This window comes from Brachyistius frenatus, unplaced genomic scaffold (assembly GCF_029030835.1).
Source record: "Brachyistius frenatus isolate BFR_SWC_R1_liver_20210118 unplaced genomic scaffold, ASM2903083v1 Contig_36, whole genome shotgun sequence".
Taxonomy (NCBI): Eukaryota; Metazoa; Chordata; class Actinopteri; family Embiotocidae; genus Brachyistius; species Brachyistius frenatus.
In genome coordinates this window covers 1,663,490-1,681,731 of record NW_027210635.1, presented here as the reverse complement: position 1 = coordinate 1,681,731, position 18,242 = coordinate 1,663,490, and the positions used below count along the sequence as shown (strand labels likewise).

The 18,242-nt window shown below is 43.3% G+C and overlaps 1 protein-coding gene across 4 annotated transcripts in view; it reads left to right on the top strand.

Moving 5' to 3' along the window:
- Positions 1-221: 221 nt before the first annotated feature.
- Positions 222-18,242, top strand: part of LOC138622445 (myosin-10-like) — a 58,670-nt gene continuing 40,649 nt past the window's right edge. For 2 of the 4 annotated variants that reach the window (XM_069701257.1, XM_069701255.1), the window contains exons 1-3: positions 224-414; positions 2,043-2,420; positions 8,705-8,861. In XM_069701257.1, coding sequence (XP_069557358.1) covers positions 2,076-2,420; positions 8,705-8,861 — 502 coding nt within the window. In that variant the 5' untranslated portion in view covers positions 224-414; positions 2,043-2,075. Of the gene's footprint in view, positions 415-605; positions 652-2,042; positions 2,421-8,704; positions 8,862-18,242 lie in introns of those variants that run through there. The other 2 variants (XM_069701258.1, XM_069701256.1) reach the window with 2 other exon arrangements.

Genomic DNA, 18,242 nt, shown 5'->3' with positions numbered 1-18,242 from the left:
TAGATATTTCTGGGATAGATTTAAAGAGGCGTCCACCGCAGTAGAATGTCCCAACAAAATGCCCATTATAGTCCTTCTTAATAAGTCAGAAAACATCCTGACGGGCATCAGCACGCACAACCTCTCATCTCCTCTCCTCTCCGGTGAAGCATCCAGGAGGAGTGTGACGGCGCGCTGTATTGATCTTGCATGATCAGTTCCTACGTCCATCATAGGCGGCGGTGGTCAAGTGTGCTGGGTTTAGGAGGGGCCTCGGTGTAGTGGCAGCACTTCGCCTGCGGTGCACGTCGGAGCCCAAATACATGCCTGCACTTCACCCGTGTGGAGCAGCCAGTCGCGCACACGGTTTGCATCAGGGGGAGATCGGACCGCTTGGTGAACAGGATCTGACCGCTGCTTCGCTGACAACACCGGGTGAGTTTGTTGTTGATAACCGCGAGGACGGCGGGTGATGGTGCGCGTCGGGGGGTGGAGGGGGGGGGGGGGTATGACAGTGAATGAACCGGTCAGTCTCCATCTCCATGATGAAGAGGATGGAGGTCGCTCTCGAAACTTAGTTTAACTACAGTAATTAGTCAGGTAGGGAGTTCAGAGCGGACCTTTTGACATAATTATATCTGTAGTGCACCTTGCTTACATCTTTACACGCAGGTAAATGTTAATGAGATAACGTTTACGCTGTTATAAGAGAACAGTTTTCTATGGATTAAACAACGGGAAAAAAAAAAAAAAAAAAGATTTCCCTCCGAAGCTGACGTTATTTGTTGTTGTTTATCCAAACGTTGGTTCCTCCACCAAGCGTGTTGTTTTCCTTTTTTTTTTATTTATGATATCATGGCGCATTATTCCTACTTTACACGAGCTAGCCCTGTCAGCGGCGCAGGTTTTGTTACCCTAAAATGTACACTTCATAGTCGCGGTTTGTTATAAACAACACAATTATTTGTGAAAGGGGATTATTTTATGAACAAGAAGAGGGACTTGATCTGTGTTGCGTTCAGCACCTCGCTCTGTCCGGTGTAACCTGCTGTGCGTGTTGCAGCCTGCGCAGTATGCGTATTATTGTTCCGCAGACTACCAGACCCCTAGAAAAAACAAAAAAAATGTAGTCCAACTTTTATGTCATTGTCGTGCTCTGAACTGACGGTATCGCCTCCTCTCCGCGGCCCGTGTAACGCCAGCTACGAGCTTTTCATTCATGTCCTCTATTACTCTGAATGACTGTGACTGTTTATTATCTGGTTCGTCATCGTCTGGTTATTCAATATTTACAGTTAATGTCATATTAAATGATGTTTAAATGAACACTATTGTAAGTCGCTTCGGATAAAAGCGTCGGCTAAATGAAATGTAATGTAACATTATAGTAATATCCCCGACATTTGCATTGCGTTGAAGGGGACACTGTTTCATTGTGTTTTGCAATGTAGTAGGATCGAATCTTTATGGGAAGAGCTTAAAAAGCAATAGAAAAGATTACCTCTCAAGACATTCCAGTGGATTCAGGGTTGTTTATTTTAGAGCTGTACCCAAAAGACCCTGAATTGCCAAAAGTGAAAGTATAATAATGCCATACGAGTCTCCTGTATGCCAAAAAATCATACATCTTCAAATATGAAAAACTTTTGCTTTTGAAAGAGTCACATATATACAGAAAGGAAAACATTGATCTGGAGACCGTTTACTGCTTTTGTGATATGTATCAGTCTAACAGATGAGGAAGAGGAGAAATGAGTAAACTTTGCAATATGGTTCATCCAAACTGTGTGAAATAATGGAGCACTCTTAATTTCAACATGCCCTGAGGATGTTTTGGCTAGTTTGTTGCTGTATATGTAAACATGTTTGTATAAGAACATTTGGATGAATATAGTGTTGAAAATGAAAATGCTAAATATGCAAAATTATTAGTTGACACTCTAATCATGATCAATTATCCTCCATTGGGTCTGTATTGATCACACAGGGCGGGATGTAAACGGGAGCATTAGACTACAGGTAATGTCTAAGCGACTAATCCTTTCACCCCTTGTCTGTTGTAGGTGGCCTCGTTGCTCTGGTAAATCCCAGGTAAGATGTCTCATCGGAGTGGGCAAGAGGACCCGGAGAGGTACCTGTTTGTGGACCGGGCTGTGGTTTACAACCCAGCCACGCAGGCCGACTGGACGGCCAAGAAGCTGGTGTGGGTCCCCTCTGAGCGCCATGGCTTCGAGGCGGCCGGCATCCGGGAAGAGCGCGGCGATGAGGTGCTGGTGGAGCTGGCGGAGAATGGCAGGAAGGTGGTGATCAACAAGGACGACATCCAGAAGATGAACCCGCCCAAGTTTAGCAAGGTGGAGGACATGGCTGAGCTCACCTGCCTGAATGAGGCGTCTGTGCTGCACAACCTGAAGGACCGCTACTACTCTGGACTTATATATGTGAGTGACTTTGACATACAGCTGCTTTTTAAAAAATGTTAGTACTTACCACACAGGGGAATGATTAACCTTAAAAACTCAAAAGATCCACTGGTTGGCACAGCAGTAGAGTGAATTTATCAGGCTGGTTCTTGCTTGTATGCATGCAGGTGTTTCATTTTTAGTCATCTGTCTTTTGCACTCATCTGTGAAAATGAGATTTTGATCAGTCTATTCTGAATGACTCCTGAACACACACACACACACACACACACACACACACACACACACACACACACACACACACACACACACACACACACACACACACACACACACACACACACACACACACACACACACACACACACACACACACAGGATGACTGACAGATCTCCCTTGTCTTTTAACCATTGCCAGATCTCTCCCCAGTGCCTCTGGGTTACAGATTGTTACCTCCCCCCATGGCTATTCTCTCACCTCAGCTGAAGGCCGACCTCTTCCATAAACACTGCTGCTTTCAGTTTGTTTGTCTTGTTTCGTTCTCCGACTGGTGGCCCTGTTTGATCACAGAGATGGGTAGACCCCTGTGTCTCTTCTGTGGAAGCCCCACAGAGTAAAACTAAACACATTTGGCTCCAAGTGTAAAGGAATAGAGAATAACTTGGTTACCTTGTTCCTTAAGCTTCAAAATCCTGACGTCGTGTACATGTTTCATATTTTTAGAGATGCTGTTTGGCACTAAATGTTTCAAATTGATAAGCAGATTACCCAAATCACAAGACATCTATCAGTGTAACATTTTTTTGATTTTCTCCATCCAATCAAAATCCAAAACAAACATGTTCACATCTTTAAAGTTACCTGTTGAGTTTTTTTTTGGTCTAATCTCTTAATTTGTTTCTGTTACAAATTAAAAAATGTTCATGGGCAAAGTTTGCAGTGGTCTGTTTCACTGCATCGCTTCTGTCCCCATAATCTAACTTCGCTGCGGATCGAGCTGCTCTGTGATGTTGTTCTTGTGATCTCGACCCATTTAGTGACATGTTTTCCAGGAATAGAAAGTGGGTTGGTTTTCACCTGAGAGACTCCAGTTCAGGGACTGCAAGGCAAAAATTGTTGCACTTATCAATTATCCTTCTCATGACAAATCACTGCTGCTGACTCTCTGATGAAGTCAATAGCTACTTGTACTTTAATGCGACACATTTGTCAGCAGTGAAATGGAAGAAAACATCTCAGTCCATTTGCCATATGGCTTGAATTTCCATGTCATTCCACTGAAGGAAGCTCTCCGCTACGTTCCTCTTCAGTTTCTCTCTAATACCAGTGTCATGGTCTCTGCTTGTTCCTTGGTTCAGAATTGGCTTTGGATCTTGTTAATTGTCCCCTTGCCTGAGAGAAATTGAAAACATGTGTTGGTTTTCTATCAGGAGGAGAATTTTCCCCATTCAGCTCGCTTTCAGAAGAAGAAACCCCCCTTAACATTCTCAACTTTTTCTAGCGTATTTGACTAACCCCCCCAGACCTCTGCTGCATCCACCGCAGACATAATATGAAACCTCCCCCAGGCTGTACTCTTAGTCGAGGTCATTGAGAAGACTTTTATATATCAATCATTATTATAGATATGCAAAAGTCTGCTGAACGTTAAGGCCGGTCCATACCAATTCTTATTGTAAACCTATAAAATCGTCTTTACGTAATGCTTTACTGTAGTCTGGAGCTCGCTCACTCACTTTCAGATAATAAAGGGCTTTTATACTCTTTGCCTTTTTGTACTTAGAAAAACTTTGAGGTACATTTTAGAATCAGGCCCGGTAGATTTGAGGATTTTAATCAAAATCGACTTTCCGACTAAAAAAAAAAAAAAAAAAAACCCAATGTATGACGTAGAGTTTAGCACTATGTAAAATACCTTTGATTATTCTAACGGCTTTCTATCTGTAAGGTAGTGAGTAATAATAAAGTTTTGTTGCTTAATTGGCTTGAGAACAAACCTTGATAGCTGAAGCACCTTCCATTGTTAAACCTTTGAAAATTCACGTTAATGTGGAGGAGTAGACCGAGCACCTGCTGAACGAGATGAGTCAGCAGATCAGCTTTCCTTTCAAGCCCTGCACACATATATTAAGGTCACTATGAAGAGGAAAAGCTTACTTCTTGTTACTCAAACAACTTTCTGATGATATTAGTAAAGGTGTGATCCTGCGCTTGCTCTGCCCTGCTGATGGTCTTCGCACAACCTTTAGTGGTCCCTGGTCCTACGTGTTAGTTTTCTACCCTTCGCTGGCTCTGTGTGGCTCTTTACCCATTTGATGGCTTCATCCGTGTGAAGTCAGCGAGCCTGATTGGCCAACTCATTTATTGTAGCAGCTTTCAGTTTGTAAGGTGGTGAGTCACAGGCTACTCGCAGTGCTACACACTAGGCAACGCCATGCTAGCGGGGCTACAAGCAGGCCTTTGTGTTGTTAGATAAGCCTCAGCTGTCAGAAAGCCTCAGCATTCTTCCATGGCAAAAAGACCGGCCGTCCGTCCGTCTCCTGACGCCCACTCCAGTCCTGCTGCTGCTCAGTGTCTGTCCTGTCCTCACCAACTCTATTCCCTTTCCCACACTCCCTCTGCCTCCTTCCGCCTTCTTCACTTTCTTGTCCTGGAGAATAATGACATGGACTTTCTTTCTTTCTTTCTTTCTTTCTTTCTTTCTTTCTTTCTTTCTTTCTTTCTTTCTTTCTTTCTTTCTTTCTTCCTTCCTTCCTTCCTTCCTTCCTTACTCCCTCCTTTCCTTCCTTCCTTCAATTTATCTCTTCAAACCTGTTTTCTAATTTGCTGCAAGGCAACAGGTAAAGCAGCACAGACAAGCAAAACTACAGACTCATGCTCATCCACAGAAAGAGTGTTTTTATGTTTGAGTCAAAGTCATATGTGGACTCTTCCTGCAGGCTATGATGTAACCCGTTGCCATACTTTGATTGTGCTTATTTGATATTCCGTTAGCTTTTCATATCTCTACGTTTTTTTTACAGAAGTGCTCTGTACTCTGAACATGTAATGCCACTGATTCATGCTGAATTGTTAAAGGTCTACATTTTAAGTCATTGGCTAACCTGCTCTAAAACTCATTCAAAATTCATTCACTTGTCCTGCTGTTAAAAGTGATTTGATACCATGTATGTCAGCGCACTGATCATATTACAAAGGCCAAACTCTCAAGTATTTGTTAGCTTTGTTATGAAATCAGCAGAGTGGCACACTGTCAGGGGGAATGGCCAAAGTCTCCTATCCACAGGTAAATAGCACCGAGGCAGCGTCTGCACCCAGAGCGGCCTTTCCTTCCTCTGGAGTGGAGAACGGTCCGTCAGCGTAGGCATGCTGCCTGACTGATCAGAGGTGGCAGATGGGGTCGGCTGTTGTGTCTGCTGTTCCCTATATGTTGCTCAGCTGTTACTAGGCCACAGCATCCCCTCCCCTGGATCTGATTTCACAGTGGAAATATTACCTTCTCTTTCGCAGAACGGGCCAAGCATGGCTGTTTGGCAGGCAGTGTTGTATGCTCTGCTAGCTGGCAGCAGTCGTGGTAAATGTTTTTTTTTTATACAGAATTGATCTTGCAGGATCAGGAAGCATCTAAAGTGATTTTGAGGATTTCTTTTTCCAGTTGGTTGTAAAAATTCAGGGATTATTGAGGGACTTCCAACTTTGTCCTCAATAAAAGTCAGTCAAATGCAGGCAGTTTGTATTTTTAGAGATCAAAATATGTTTCACTGCCAATCAATAGAAATAAAACCTAAAACAGATGCACAATTTAAACTCTGTTCAAGATCAGACAGACTATGTGATGTCCAGTTTTACCCTCGTAAAACGTGCATACAGTGACATGACACAGCAAATGAAATGCCCCCTTGAACCGTGTTGGTGTCAGTCCAGGTATCTCTCTGCAGTCACACCAGCTGCCTCAGTGCTGCGTGCTGCAGAACCGAATCGAGAGAACAGAACAGACTCCCTATTTATAGCAGCTCTAGTTGTCAGATAAGGGGGAATTAATTTTTCATTAGCCTCGAAAAAGGAGAGTGGGGAGTTAGAATTTCTACCCCTGCGGACAGGAGCAATTTACAGAAAGGCTGAGAACACGGTTCAGTGTTTGTTACACCTCTGCTGCTTCATTGGATTGGACCTGAGGGAGCTCCGTCAGCTGGATCATTGCTCCACTCTTCATTTCTGTCGGCCTCCCTTCTCCTTCACCACCTTCTTTTTTTTTTTTCTCTGTCTTTGTCTGTATCAGCAGTATAGCATCAGTTGCTCAGTGTTGACTGATGGCCCGAACTGAGCTGTTACGTAACAGATACAGTACACCGTCTGCTCTCTGGAGCCCCTTTGTGAACCTATGGCTGCTGAGTCACTCACGTCCCAGTGCCTTACTCGGCCTTGAATGTAGTTTTAATTATGAAGTGGATGACAAGCTGTTTGATGCTTGGATATGAAAAGATCACTTTAGAACATAGCTTTTCTGACTATGACATAATTTCCCTTTGGTTGTGTTATATTATGGTGTGATGATTTACAAAGCTCTTCACGCTTCAAGCTCCATTTTATCTCAATGCGCTTATTGACCCCTATCATCCCAACAGAGAGCTCTGCTCTCAGCCTGCTGGCCTTCTTATTGTTCCTAGAGTTTTTCAAAAGTATAATGAGAGGTAGAACCCTCAGCTTTCAGGCTCCTCTCCTGTGGAACCAGCTCCCAGTTCGGGTTGAGGGGGCGGACACCCTCTCCAGTTTTAAGATTAAATTTAATGTTATTTTTTGATAAACCTTATAGTTAGGGCTGGCTCGGGTGACCTTGAACCATGCCCTAGTCATGCTGCTATTGACCCAGGTTACTACTACTTTTTTTTTTTTTTTTTTAAACATTGATGTTTTTAATCTTTTCTTTTTTTTTTCTTGCTGTGTTGTTTTGTGATTGTAAAGTGTTTTGAGACCATGTTTCATGGTGATTTTACACTTCAAACAAAGTTGAATTGAGAATGAATTGATGCCATATATCGGCAGCAGGAGTAGCAGAATAAATAACCCATGAAATAATTCAAACTCTTTAAAACAGAGGTTATTACAGACAACAGCTCGAAAGGAATAAGTATTTTTTTCTAACTGCCATGTTGGCAGTCAAAAGTGCAGCCTAGCATTGAAAATAATTTCAACTTTATTACAAAACCTTTAATGGATTCAATTTTCTTTTCCAGATCCTGTTGCCTCTAATTCTAGGGACACCCATCAAACACATTATATATGTCCTTTTATTGTTATGTTACAAATGTATTAGTTGACTCGCTTACTTCCAATATTATTAAGACTCTCTTGTACTTTTGGGTAAGCTTTGCAGTCTGTAGGTATGTGCTGTAAGCTACAGAGGCACACAACGGTGTGCATTGGCATAGGCCCCTGTGTTCCTAACATGCCAGTGATGAAGGTCATACTACTGGTGAGCAGTAGTCTCTATATCATCTATAGGGGGAATGCAGCACCGCTATAGCATCTGCAGAATGAAAGCAAGCCCATCGCCCCACCGGGGCCTCTCACTCATTCCTGGCTGCCTCGCTGCCTGGTCAGTTCAGCCCACAGCATAGCTGAGAAGCCTTCGTACCACACACGCTCTGTGGGGAGAGATTGTCAGGCTAATTGCATAGCCAAACGAATCACCACAAGTCAGAAAGTAGGCTAAATATTTGCAGGACAGGCTATTTCCTGTGACACGAGTCTTTATTATATTCATAAACTCTTTTTATACTCATCACATCGAGCTGTTTTAGATTTAATGGCTCCAATTAGGACTATTGGAGGTCTTTTGTTGCTTCATAAAGACAAATGTCTGTTCAACGTTCCATTTGGTCACCATTCCCTCAAATCGGTCTGACACTCTCCACACAGATCTGTCTGACACTCTCAACAGTCTGCTCTGTGTCTATCACTGCGTTGCGTGCCAGCTATGGTGACGTAAGCTCCTAAAAAGTGGGTAATGACATGTCTTGCTGCACTGATACAATGCAGGCCAGATGATTTATAAACCAAAAAATGTGCACGCTCCTTTTAATCTAAAAGCCATTGATGTTTAACAGATTGTGTTCGTATCCATTCACAGTTCAACTGAGACTTTGTTTGCGCTTTTCAAAAAGATTTGGAGGAATAGCCATGATACATTCAATATGTATTAATATAACTTAAAAGTATTGTGTTTCTAATTTTGAGCTGCAGCATCACTTTGCCCCTTACTATATATTCACTCCCTTTTGTTTTGTCTCTGTCATTACAGACGTACTCTGGCCTTTTCTGTGTGGTCATCAACCCCTACAAGAACCTGCCCATCTATTCAGAGAACATCATCGAGATGTACAGAGGGAAGAAGAGGCATGAGATGCCTCCACACATTTATGCCATCTCGGAGTCGGCATACCGCTGCATGCTTCAAGGTATGACAGAACTCACCCTTCAAACTGCTTATGTAAAGCGCGTTTGCTATCACTTTTGGCATTCGTTTACAAGAATATGAAAATGTCACGTGTCATGTTTGTCCCCAATATGAGTCGTAGTGTTTTACGATGTCATATAAATGGATTTACAGACACAAAAACAAGTAATTAATCAGTTGTCATCAGAGAACACTGATTGGGTGAAGGGACATTGCTGCCACAGACTGGTTAACTACTTTAGTTTTGTAAACAGGTATCATTAGGTAAACCTGGAAGCTGCAGCTGATTATTTTTTAAGCGGGCGTGTTTGTATTTTGGTCTCTCCTGGCTTGGACTTTAGCTCACTCGCTGGCAGCATGAGGTTTGCCTGCATAGCGCAGCAGATTAGTGCATGTGAAGAATTGAGTAAAGTGTGTGAAAGGTCACAAGGTCAGAGAGGATGTGACGTCACTGATTATGTCTCCTGTCGTGGAGGGGGTCAAGTGGGCGATTAACTACCTGGCAGGTTTTCCAGTTGCGTCACGAGTGGTTGATCGATAATTGCCTGATAATTTGAGGCTGTTTAACACAATCTTTAATGCTGTAAACACTGGGGAAAGGATTTGGGATTGAAGTGTTAAATTACATTGTTCATACTAAGCCTACTCTCAATATTATTGGCGAGTGGTGTCCTTACATAACTTTCTGGCTCTGTGTGCTGTTATTTCTACAAACCAAGAACTGATTTGTTTTTGAAACCACTGCAGCCTTTTTACCACCAGCTAAATTCAATTTAGGACAGAATATCAATTTATTCTGCGTTGTTTTTTTTTTTTAAGAGATATATGTTTGTGTGGTTCTTATTCAGCCTTTTCACACTCAGATTGAGCTTTTACAAAGACATTTTCACAGAGATACTCTTAAATCCTTTTTTTTCAGTTTGAAAAATGAATGTCTGTTTCTGAATAGTTTATCTCCTCACTTTATGGCTATATCTACCTTTTAGCGTATTGTACAGCAGAGAGGGACAACATCCTTTATCTGTATTTTGTGTGCTGCACGTGGTGCGGGTGAGATCTTAAGCTCCTAATAGCGTTGGTGGTGAGAGGCTCGCCTGCAAGAGCTGATACCCTGTGACCGAAGGATTTATAAAGTAAAAACAAAACTGAAAAAAGAGGGGGAAAGAGAGAGCAGATTCAGCCAACATCAGTCTTCAGGTTGCCATTAACTGGGCCGGCTGAAGTGATCGTGTAGATTTGTATTCATCCTGCACACATAGTTGTTTCATGCCTTGGGCTGCAGCTGTTGCATATTCAAACTTGTAGCAGTTAACGGTGGAGCAGGAGCCCATCACAAATCATCCACCCTGATGAAAGTAAAATAGCCTAAACTGTTAATGGAGCATGTTACATTGGAGTTGTGCAACTTGTTTGATGGACTTGTGTTGAAGGCCGCACCAGTCTGCACCTCGCTGTGTGAATTTTAAAAATGTCCTCATGTGAGCATGATTATAAAAAAATAAGACCCACAAGAAACAGGACTGTGACCCACTTCAGATACCAACTAATTGTTTTTGAATCTCTGATGTAAAAACCCGCTTTGATAAGCAGAACCTTTATCAGAGTCTATCAGTGTTTAGACAGCTTTAGCCCGTCTACTGTGTGACATCATTATCAGCCATTGAACAGCAGCCTTATTCTCTCCCTTTTGTTTCTCTTGAATGTTCTTTCGCATCTGAGAGATTGCATTTTTTTAAATAGCATGTTTGCCAGTGTTTTTGTATACTTCAGCCTTGATGTGACATTGCCACTGATCGTCTGCCGGACCTCCGCTGCTGCAGCTGTAAAGCTCCAGGGTTTGTGTGTCTGACTGATATGCTCTAGGCTCCCTATCATTACATGTCCTCAGGCTGCTCTGGGGCCTCTGCGCTCAGCAGGTTGGATCTCCACACAGCTATCAGACCTGGAGTCCTGGGCTGAACGGGATCAGAACATGGATCATGATCATTGATTTTTAATGTGTGATTCAGGACTTTTTTTTTAATGTGCCTCGTGTGGAGATTATAGCCTGAGTTGTTCTGGGTTATTTAATTCCTCTTCCTCTGCTCGCCATGTGTTCCTTACTCTAAATATAGCTTTAAGTAGAACTACAAACACAAAGAATTACACACACTCCAACCATCCTATTATCACTATGTGAGATGTTTGTCTGGATATAGGGCACCGCTCTTGTGCCACCATTCTTTACTGTGACCCCCTTTTCCATGTTCATTCTTTCGGACCCCTCGCACCAGGCGGGGCAAAGCAGCCGGTGGAATGAAGTCATCACTCTGCAAGCTTTCCATACTATGCTGTGCTAAATTTCACAAGCGGAGTCATCGTTGTCATAGTTGTCCGAGCAGGCCGTTGCCGCTGCTTAGCTCTTCTGAGCAGGGGTACGTCACCATGGATACCTGTGTGTGTGTATCTGTGTGTGCGACCAAAATAACTTCCCCCTGGGATCTCGAATAGAGGTGTCACTTGGTGAGTGACAGTATTTTTCACCGGCCGCAGTGACGGCTTTTGTACGTGTTATTGACTTGAGTCTCCTTCAGTCTTGTTAATGTGGCCCCTGTGTTGTTCAGGTTGCATCTTTTAATGCTCCAAAGCCATTGCAAACTATTTGGGATCTCCTACTGTTTTATAATTGATTTCTTTCTTCTCTCAGTGAGTAGAGCAGCTGGCTTCCCTCATTTCCACCCTGTTTTCTGCTTTACTTACTAGTTTGTTCAGTCCTGCACTTTCCTTTTTTTTTTTTTTTTCTTTCTTTCTTTCAACCAGAATGTTCTGGCTTGGAAGACACTGAGGAGGAAAATTCCCCACATCCTTCAAGGCATTTTGGTCGCCTTTCACTTAACCTGAAAAATACAAACCGCAGCTCTGCTGGAAACTCTGCAGCAGCTCGGTTTGCTTTGTTCCTTCCTTCTTGTCCTTTGATCGGAAAAGAGAGAAAGACAAGTGTGTGGAATGTCCACCTTCTCATCACTCCACATGTCAGGATACAGCCAGGGTTGCCATGGTAAGGCCTCTGCCTGGCTGACAACATTGTGCCCCCATTTTCCCTTCCATCATCTCCCAGGTTGTCAGAGCACAGAGCTCAGTTCATGACAGATTCCCTGTGTATGGCTTTGTATTTGTGTTAATTTATTTCCAGTCTGTTTCTGACCCATGTTGCTGCTTCTCAGGAAGAGAGATCAGGCCAACTCACATTTAAGCGTCAACTGCACTATACAGTGGTGTTACTGCAGCTCAGCTTACTCAGGGAACCACAGGACCTAAACAGGGCTTGCTCATTAGTGCCTGAAGGGAATTTCACAAGTAGCTCTGCATCTACCAACCGCCCTCTATAGCAGTGAACCTCCGGAGTTTCATGAAATATCAAACAATTTTGTGTACTCTATGTATATAGTGTTTCTTCTTCAACAGGCAAAGCAGTAATGTTTGCTGACAGATTAGAAAAGTCCACTTAACATTTGAATCTTCATTACATGGTTGAGGTTACACAGATGGCACTGTGGGCACAACATGTTCAGAAGTGACTAAACAAAAGAGAAAGCTGTGAATTTTAAGTGTTTCGATTTTTCACACAAGAGTATGGAGAGCAGAATTTATCCAACATTGCTGCTTAAGTGCTTTAAATCTCGGCTGTGTGGCTGAAATGTGGTAGAAATGCGAGAAGGATGAATGGCCAGGTTAACATATGGTATGTCTACATTTATGGGTAGGTTTACAGACATCAAGTTACAGAAAATATGGACCGCTACATGTGGAAAGCATGAAGGTGAGCTCTTACTGATGTTTTCATGTTGCAGAATTGCTTTTTTGTGCTTTGACCTGGCATCAACATGGGATCTGTATCTATATATCACCATCTGGACAGATTCAGGTCTACTGCTGCGTTTAAATGGGGTTGTATTTACCCTGTATACTCGAGTCCATATGATCGACCCCCTCTTGTGGTCATGACGTAAGAACTCCAAATTTTCTGTAAACCCTGAGTTCACGAGTTGTGATGTGTTGGCTGACATTTATGGAAATGGCCATGGAAGCTCTCTTTTTAATGCATGTGAAGCTAGTAGATTGTAAATTTGGCCATGGAGGGTTTTTCTTCACAACTTTCATAATAGCCTAAATCTGAGGAAAATGTTGATATTTCCAACTGCCTCATCTTTTCCCTTGGTGCCTTTGCATTTCCTGCATTACGTTAGCCCCCTGTTAGCTTGCTAAAGTTTTAGCCTTGCTGGCTCCTCAACACTGTCCACGTTGCCAGGTAACAGTGTTTTTACGACCACTTGAACGCCAAGTATACGGAGCACACGACTTCCCACGTTGTAACTACAAGCTCACCAGTTCCATTTGAACGCAGCATAAATGCACACACACACACACACACACACACACACACACACACACACACACACACACACACACACACACACACACACACACACACACACACACACACACACACACACACACACACACACACACACAACACAACACAACACAACAAATTCTGATTTGAATGCAATCAGATCAGCCACACAACATCCGTAGGTGGTCTCGCTTGAACAATATTGTGACCCGATCTTAGCCACAGGTATAAATGCAGCCCGGACAGATTGACCATATTCTTAAGGTAAGAAAAAACATCAACAGTTAATATACTTTGTCTCATCATCTTTGCTAAAGCAGATGTCCCAAATAATAGAAAAGGTGCAGCAGAGAGAGTTGAGTTCTGTATTTTTTTTTTGTCTGTCTCTGTCTTATATCATAAGCTACTCTCCTCAATATGAAATATCTTTCCATGAAAGCGCAAGGGAATATAGGAGGTAACACAGCAGTCAGAGGAGTGGAGAATGTGCTCTGAGAGAGACAAGGGGGAAGAAAAGGGAATGTTTTATGATCTTATACTGAAGGAGATATTGGGAAAAGGGCGAGTAAGAATATAAAGAGGGCCGATGTGAGACCTCCTCACACACAATCAACAGGATTGGTAGCGGAGATTTAAGAATGAAGAGTTTGAGGGTAGAGAGAAGAACAGGCAAAGACTGAAGAGCAGAGAACAAGGGAGTCAGGCAAAAGCAAGAGGGGGCAGAAGGGACAGAGTTTATGGGGGAAACAGAGTCGAGGGTACAGGGGAAAGGCAGAGGGGGCGGCCAGCATTGTGCCTCACAATGGGGGCTTTGTGCGGTCTGAAGGGGGCTGGGACCAGGGTGCTGTGTGTAGGTGCAGGCAGGGAGGCCTCCAGCTACACAGTTCTTCTCTGGGAAATGAGGCCGCTTGTTGGGGCAGCGAGGGCTGGAGAGGAGGGCTGGTGAAGGGCACACCCAGGGCCTGAGTGACAGGACAGGTGTGTGCTTGTATGTGTGTGTCTCTGTTTGTGTGTGTGCAGGGACTCTTCAAAAGGACTGTCTGCAAACAGTACAAGTTCAAGATATATCTCACAGACAAATGTCTGTTTAAACAGCATGGGTGTACTGCAAACACATTCTGTCGCACACACACAGAAATACACACACACACACACACACACACACACACACACACACACACACACACACACACACACACACACACACACACACACACACACACACACACACACACACACACACACACACACACACACATACATACATACACATGACCAGATGTATGTTTAATGACAGGCAGCTGTGGAGTTCATACAGGATACAATCATATTTCTGTTTGGGGGTCGTACATCAGTCCGAATTTATGGTCACAGTCCTCCCCACATGACTTCTTCCTGCCTAACCTGGACAGAGTGATGATCACTGAAGCTGTTGTGTGTCAGTCGTCATGCATATGTATGAGACTGGGTAATGGAAAGAAACCTGAATCTTTTATCCTACACACTTCATGATGGATTTTAAAGGCTTGGCAGAAATCAACAAATACTTTAAGTATGAATGTTAAGATATATATTACCTGCTTACCTCAAAAGTATTGTATTTATTTTAAGGCACAAAATTGAAATTTAGGAGTATCCGGGTTCGCCAGGCCTGGAAGTTACAGTATATCTGTTAACCTCATGACATATGTTGTCAAAAGTCAACACTCTTACCCCATAGAACCCAAGTCCTGACCCGCGGAGGCAGATGTGTGTCTGAGACATACAGATGAGAGAGGTTGTGAGGAGATGATTTAAGGTGGCACTGCTGCTGTCATGTATCGCCCTCATTCTTGGATAGTGTTGTCATGAGAGACGCATAGCAGTGATGCCAAACGCCTCCGCGCGGCAGATAGGGTTACCTGGCTGATGCTGTCGCTGCCCTCTCACTGACACCAGTAACCTTGCGACCCCCGCTGAAAGCCAGGGAGAAAAGTAGAGATCGGACTGATGAATGAGCTGCTGAGTTACATCTGTATATTTATCAATCTGTAAAGTGAAGTGTGCACAGGAGTGTGACTCTCGTCCAAGCCTCAGGCAGTTTAATTTTTACTCTTTATACATCTTTGAGTGTGTTTCACCTCTACTTGTTGCTGCTGCAGTAACCAGTTTGACTGGTATTAGTCATACAAACAAGACACTTACATAATTCTTTATACCTTAAAAATTCTCACATTTATTTTATATTTTGCACACCAGTTTCATCAGATTCAGTCATTCCCTGTCACGTAGTACCTCACTGATACAGTTTCCTCTTTGTGACTGAACCTCTGCTCCCCTTTGTGAGTCTGGAATTCCTGTGGGGCTGCAGAGCTTAGCACTGCGATATTAGAGGTGCCAGCATAAACACACACACACACACACACACACACACACACACACACACACACACACACACACACACACACACACACACACACACACACACACACACACACACACACACACACACACACACACACACACACACACACACAAACTGCCTCGTCCTGTTGGATTATGGCAGGCCTAGCCATCACAAAGAACCACTGTGGACCAAACAAGCCACCCTCCGGCTGCCATCTGCAATCGATTACATTGCCAAATACTTTCGGCCGTATCTCCCGCAACTGCTTTCTCTCCCCTCTCATTGGCGTCGAGGCAACACCCAATGACACAAGGCTAATTTTACACTCTCTGTAGGCACACTGTTGTGCAGCACTTACACTCTGTTAGCATAAACAAAGCTGGGCATGTGTGAAACCTGTAGTTCAAACTGCAGATCAAGACATCCACTGTCATGCATGTATTTACGGGATAAACCCCAGACCAGAGAAGTGCTTTAAATCTCTCAAAGACCTTCTGAGCAGCCGTGACGATAATGTCTATTGTATTTTCAAAGGACCCTGAATAGGAAATCCCTTTGGACAGTGACAAGCAAGGAGACAGTATTGACATGATGAGGTACGACAGCAGCGAGCATGAGGGAGTTTGGAGAGACAGAGGGTTCCTTAGATCCCTTCATTTCCATGCTTTTGTTTTATGTTGGAAACCATCAAGAGAGACATAATTTTATTTCAAGAACCTCTGCCAAAATGTTTAAAAAGTTTATTCTATATGTGAACTACTGTATGATGTCGGCTTGTGCTGCAAATAGGCATGTAGAGCAAGAGGCAACTTATTTCATCATCTTTTTGTAATTTTGACAGAATCACAAATGTTTTATTTGTATCCTCGGTTGTAAACTTTTAAGAACAGTGATCAACTTGTTTAGCCAGGCTAATAAATGACAATGTGAATAGTAACACAGCATATCAGAGGCAGAGAGTGGACTCCACCCTCCTTGGCTTTTGTGGGAAATGAGAACACGAGTGTGTTTCTGCTGTTTTGACACTGCTGGTACTTTGTCTGGTACAACCACTGTGCTCAGTGAACCAAAAAAGTAGATTATGTTTAACTGTTGCCATGTCTCTCTCTTCTCCTTGTAGTAGTCCTCATGTTTGTACATTGCCTGCGTGGATAATACCCAGTAGGTGAAATCTCCCGTAAGATACACTGAGCAGAAGGAAGTAAATATTCCAGGTTATGTCACTCGATGAACATCTGTACCTGTGTTACACGCAAAACATGGTCACAAAAACGTGTGTAACACAGGTGCTGATGTTGATCAGGCATCGTAACGTGGACTACAAATGTATAACCTCCCCCTGCTCCGTGCACATTACTGTGCTCTGCTCCACTTGCACTCAATAACTATTTGATTGCTCCTTGTATGTATAGTGCTCCTCTTTTCTTTTACAACCCACTTAATCTACAGGTAATACAGCTATTATTCAGCTACAGCTACTATCACTTAAGCCACATCTCCCGTGATGGTAGCGACTCTACTCACCTTTGGTATCAGGTACTTTTCTGGATTTTGATTTTCATTGCAGATAGAACCCATCAAGGCGGCAGCGTTACTATAGCGACACTGCATGAAATCGCTGTGATGTCATCATAAAAAAACGCTGTTCACTTTTACAACATGCTACAGTCAAAAACTGCTAATAAAGTTAAGTGTGAGCCTTGTGTCTCTCCTTAGGACTTCAGTCATGTGAGAACAACACCTCGGGGGCGAGCTTTGCCCTAAACACATTCACGTCGTTGTTTTCAGCCTGGCAGGGTTTGCGGGAGGACATATCGGTGGGGCAACGAAGTTCAACACGAGACCAGACTGGGTGTAAAACTTCAGACAGTTTGAAGAAACATAGATTTACCTGCAACAAAATTCTCCAGTCAAGGAGGGAAACAACACAAACCTCTGTGAGTCTGCACCTCGAAATAGAAAGAGACTGACCGTCGCAGTGTTTTCACGCCACATTTGATTATTGGCTCAGCTCGCTTGAAACCTTGATAGAGGCGATAGTAAAATATGTTGTAACAGCAGGTACTAGAAAACCACAAAAATAGCTAGTGGAGCCGAGGTGAGCCGGTACTGTCAGTGGAGATGGGGCTTACTTACCCAACACACATATGTTATCTCTGCTATGCTGCCGTATAGCTGATACCTACAGTATCTTCAAGGTAGCAGACATGAACAAGTTAATGCAGTGGAAAGGACATATTAGATTTCAGTCTTCTAATTAGCCGAAGGATGTCAGACACATGTGGGACCTCGCTCTCTACGCTTCTGTCTACCTCTGTCTCGACACCCCTCCCTTTTCTCATTTCACCCCTGCATCAGAAGCATTTGAAAAATGTGCTTTGTGGGACTTGAAAAGGGAAAGACTCCAAAAGCCTGCCTGAGTGCTCTCTGTGGAGTCCAGCTCAGACAGTATAACACAAGCCTTACAAGTCAAACCCAAGCCAGTGGGACAAGGAGCTGAGGAAGTACATGTCCATAGGAAACATTCCATAGGTGTGCAGCACTTTCTTAAATCTTCTGTTTAACCCATTAAATCAGGCTCAGGTCACTTTATTTGTACCTTT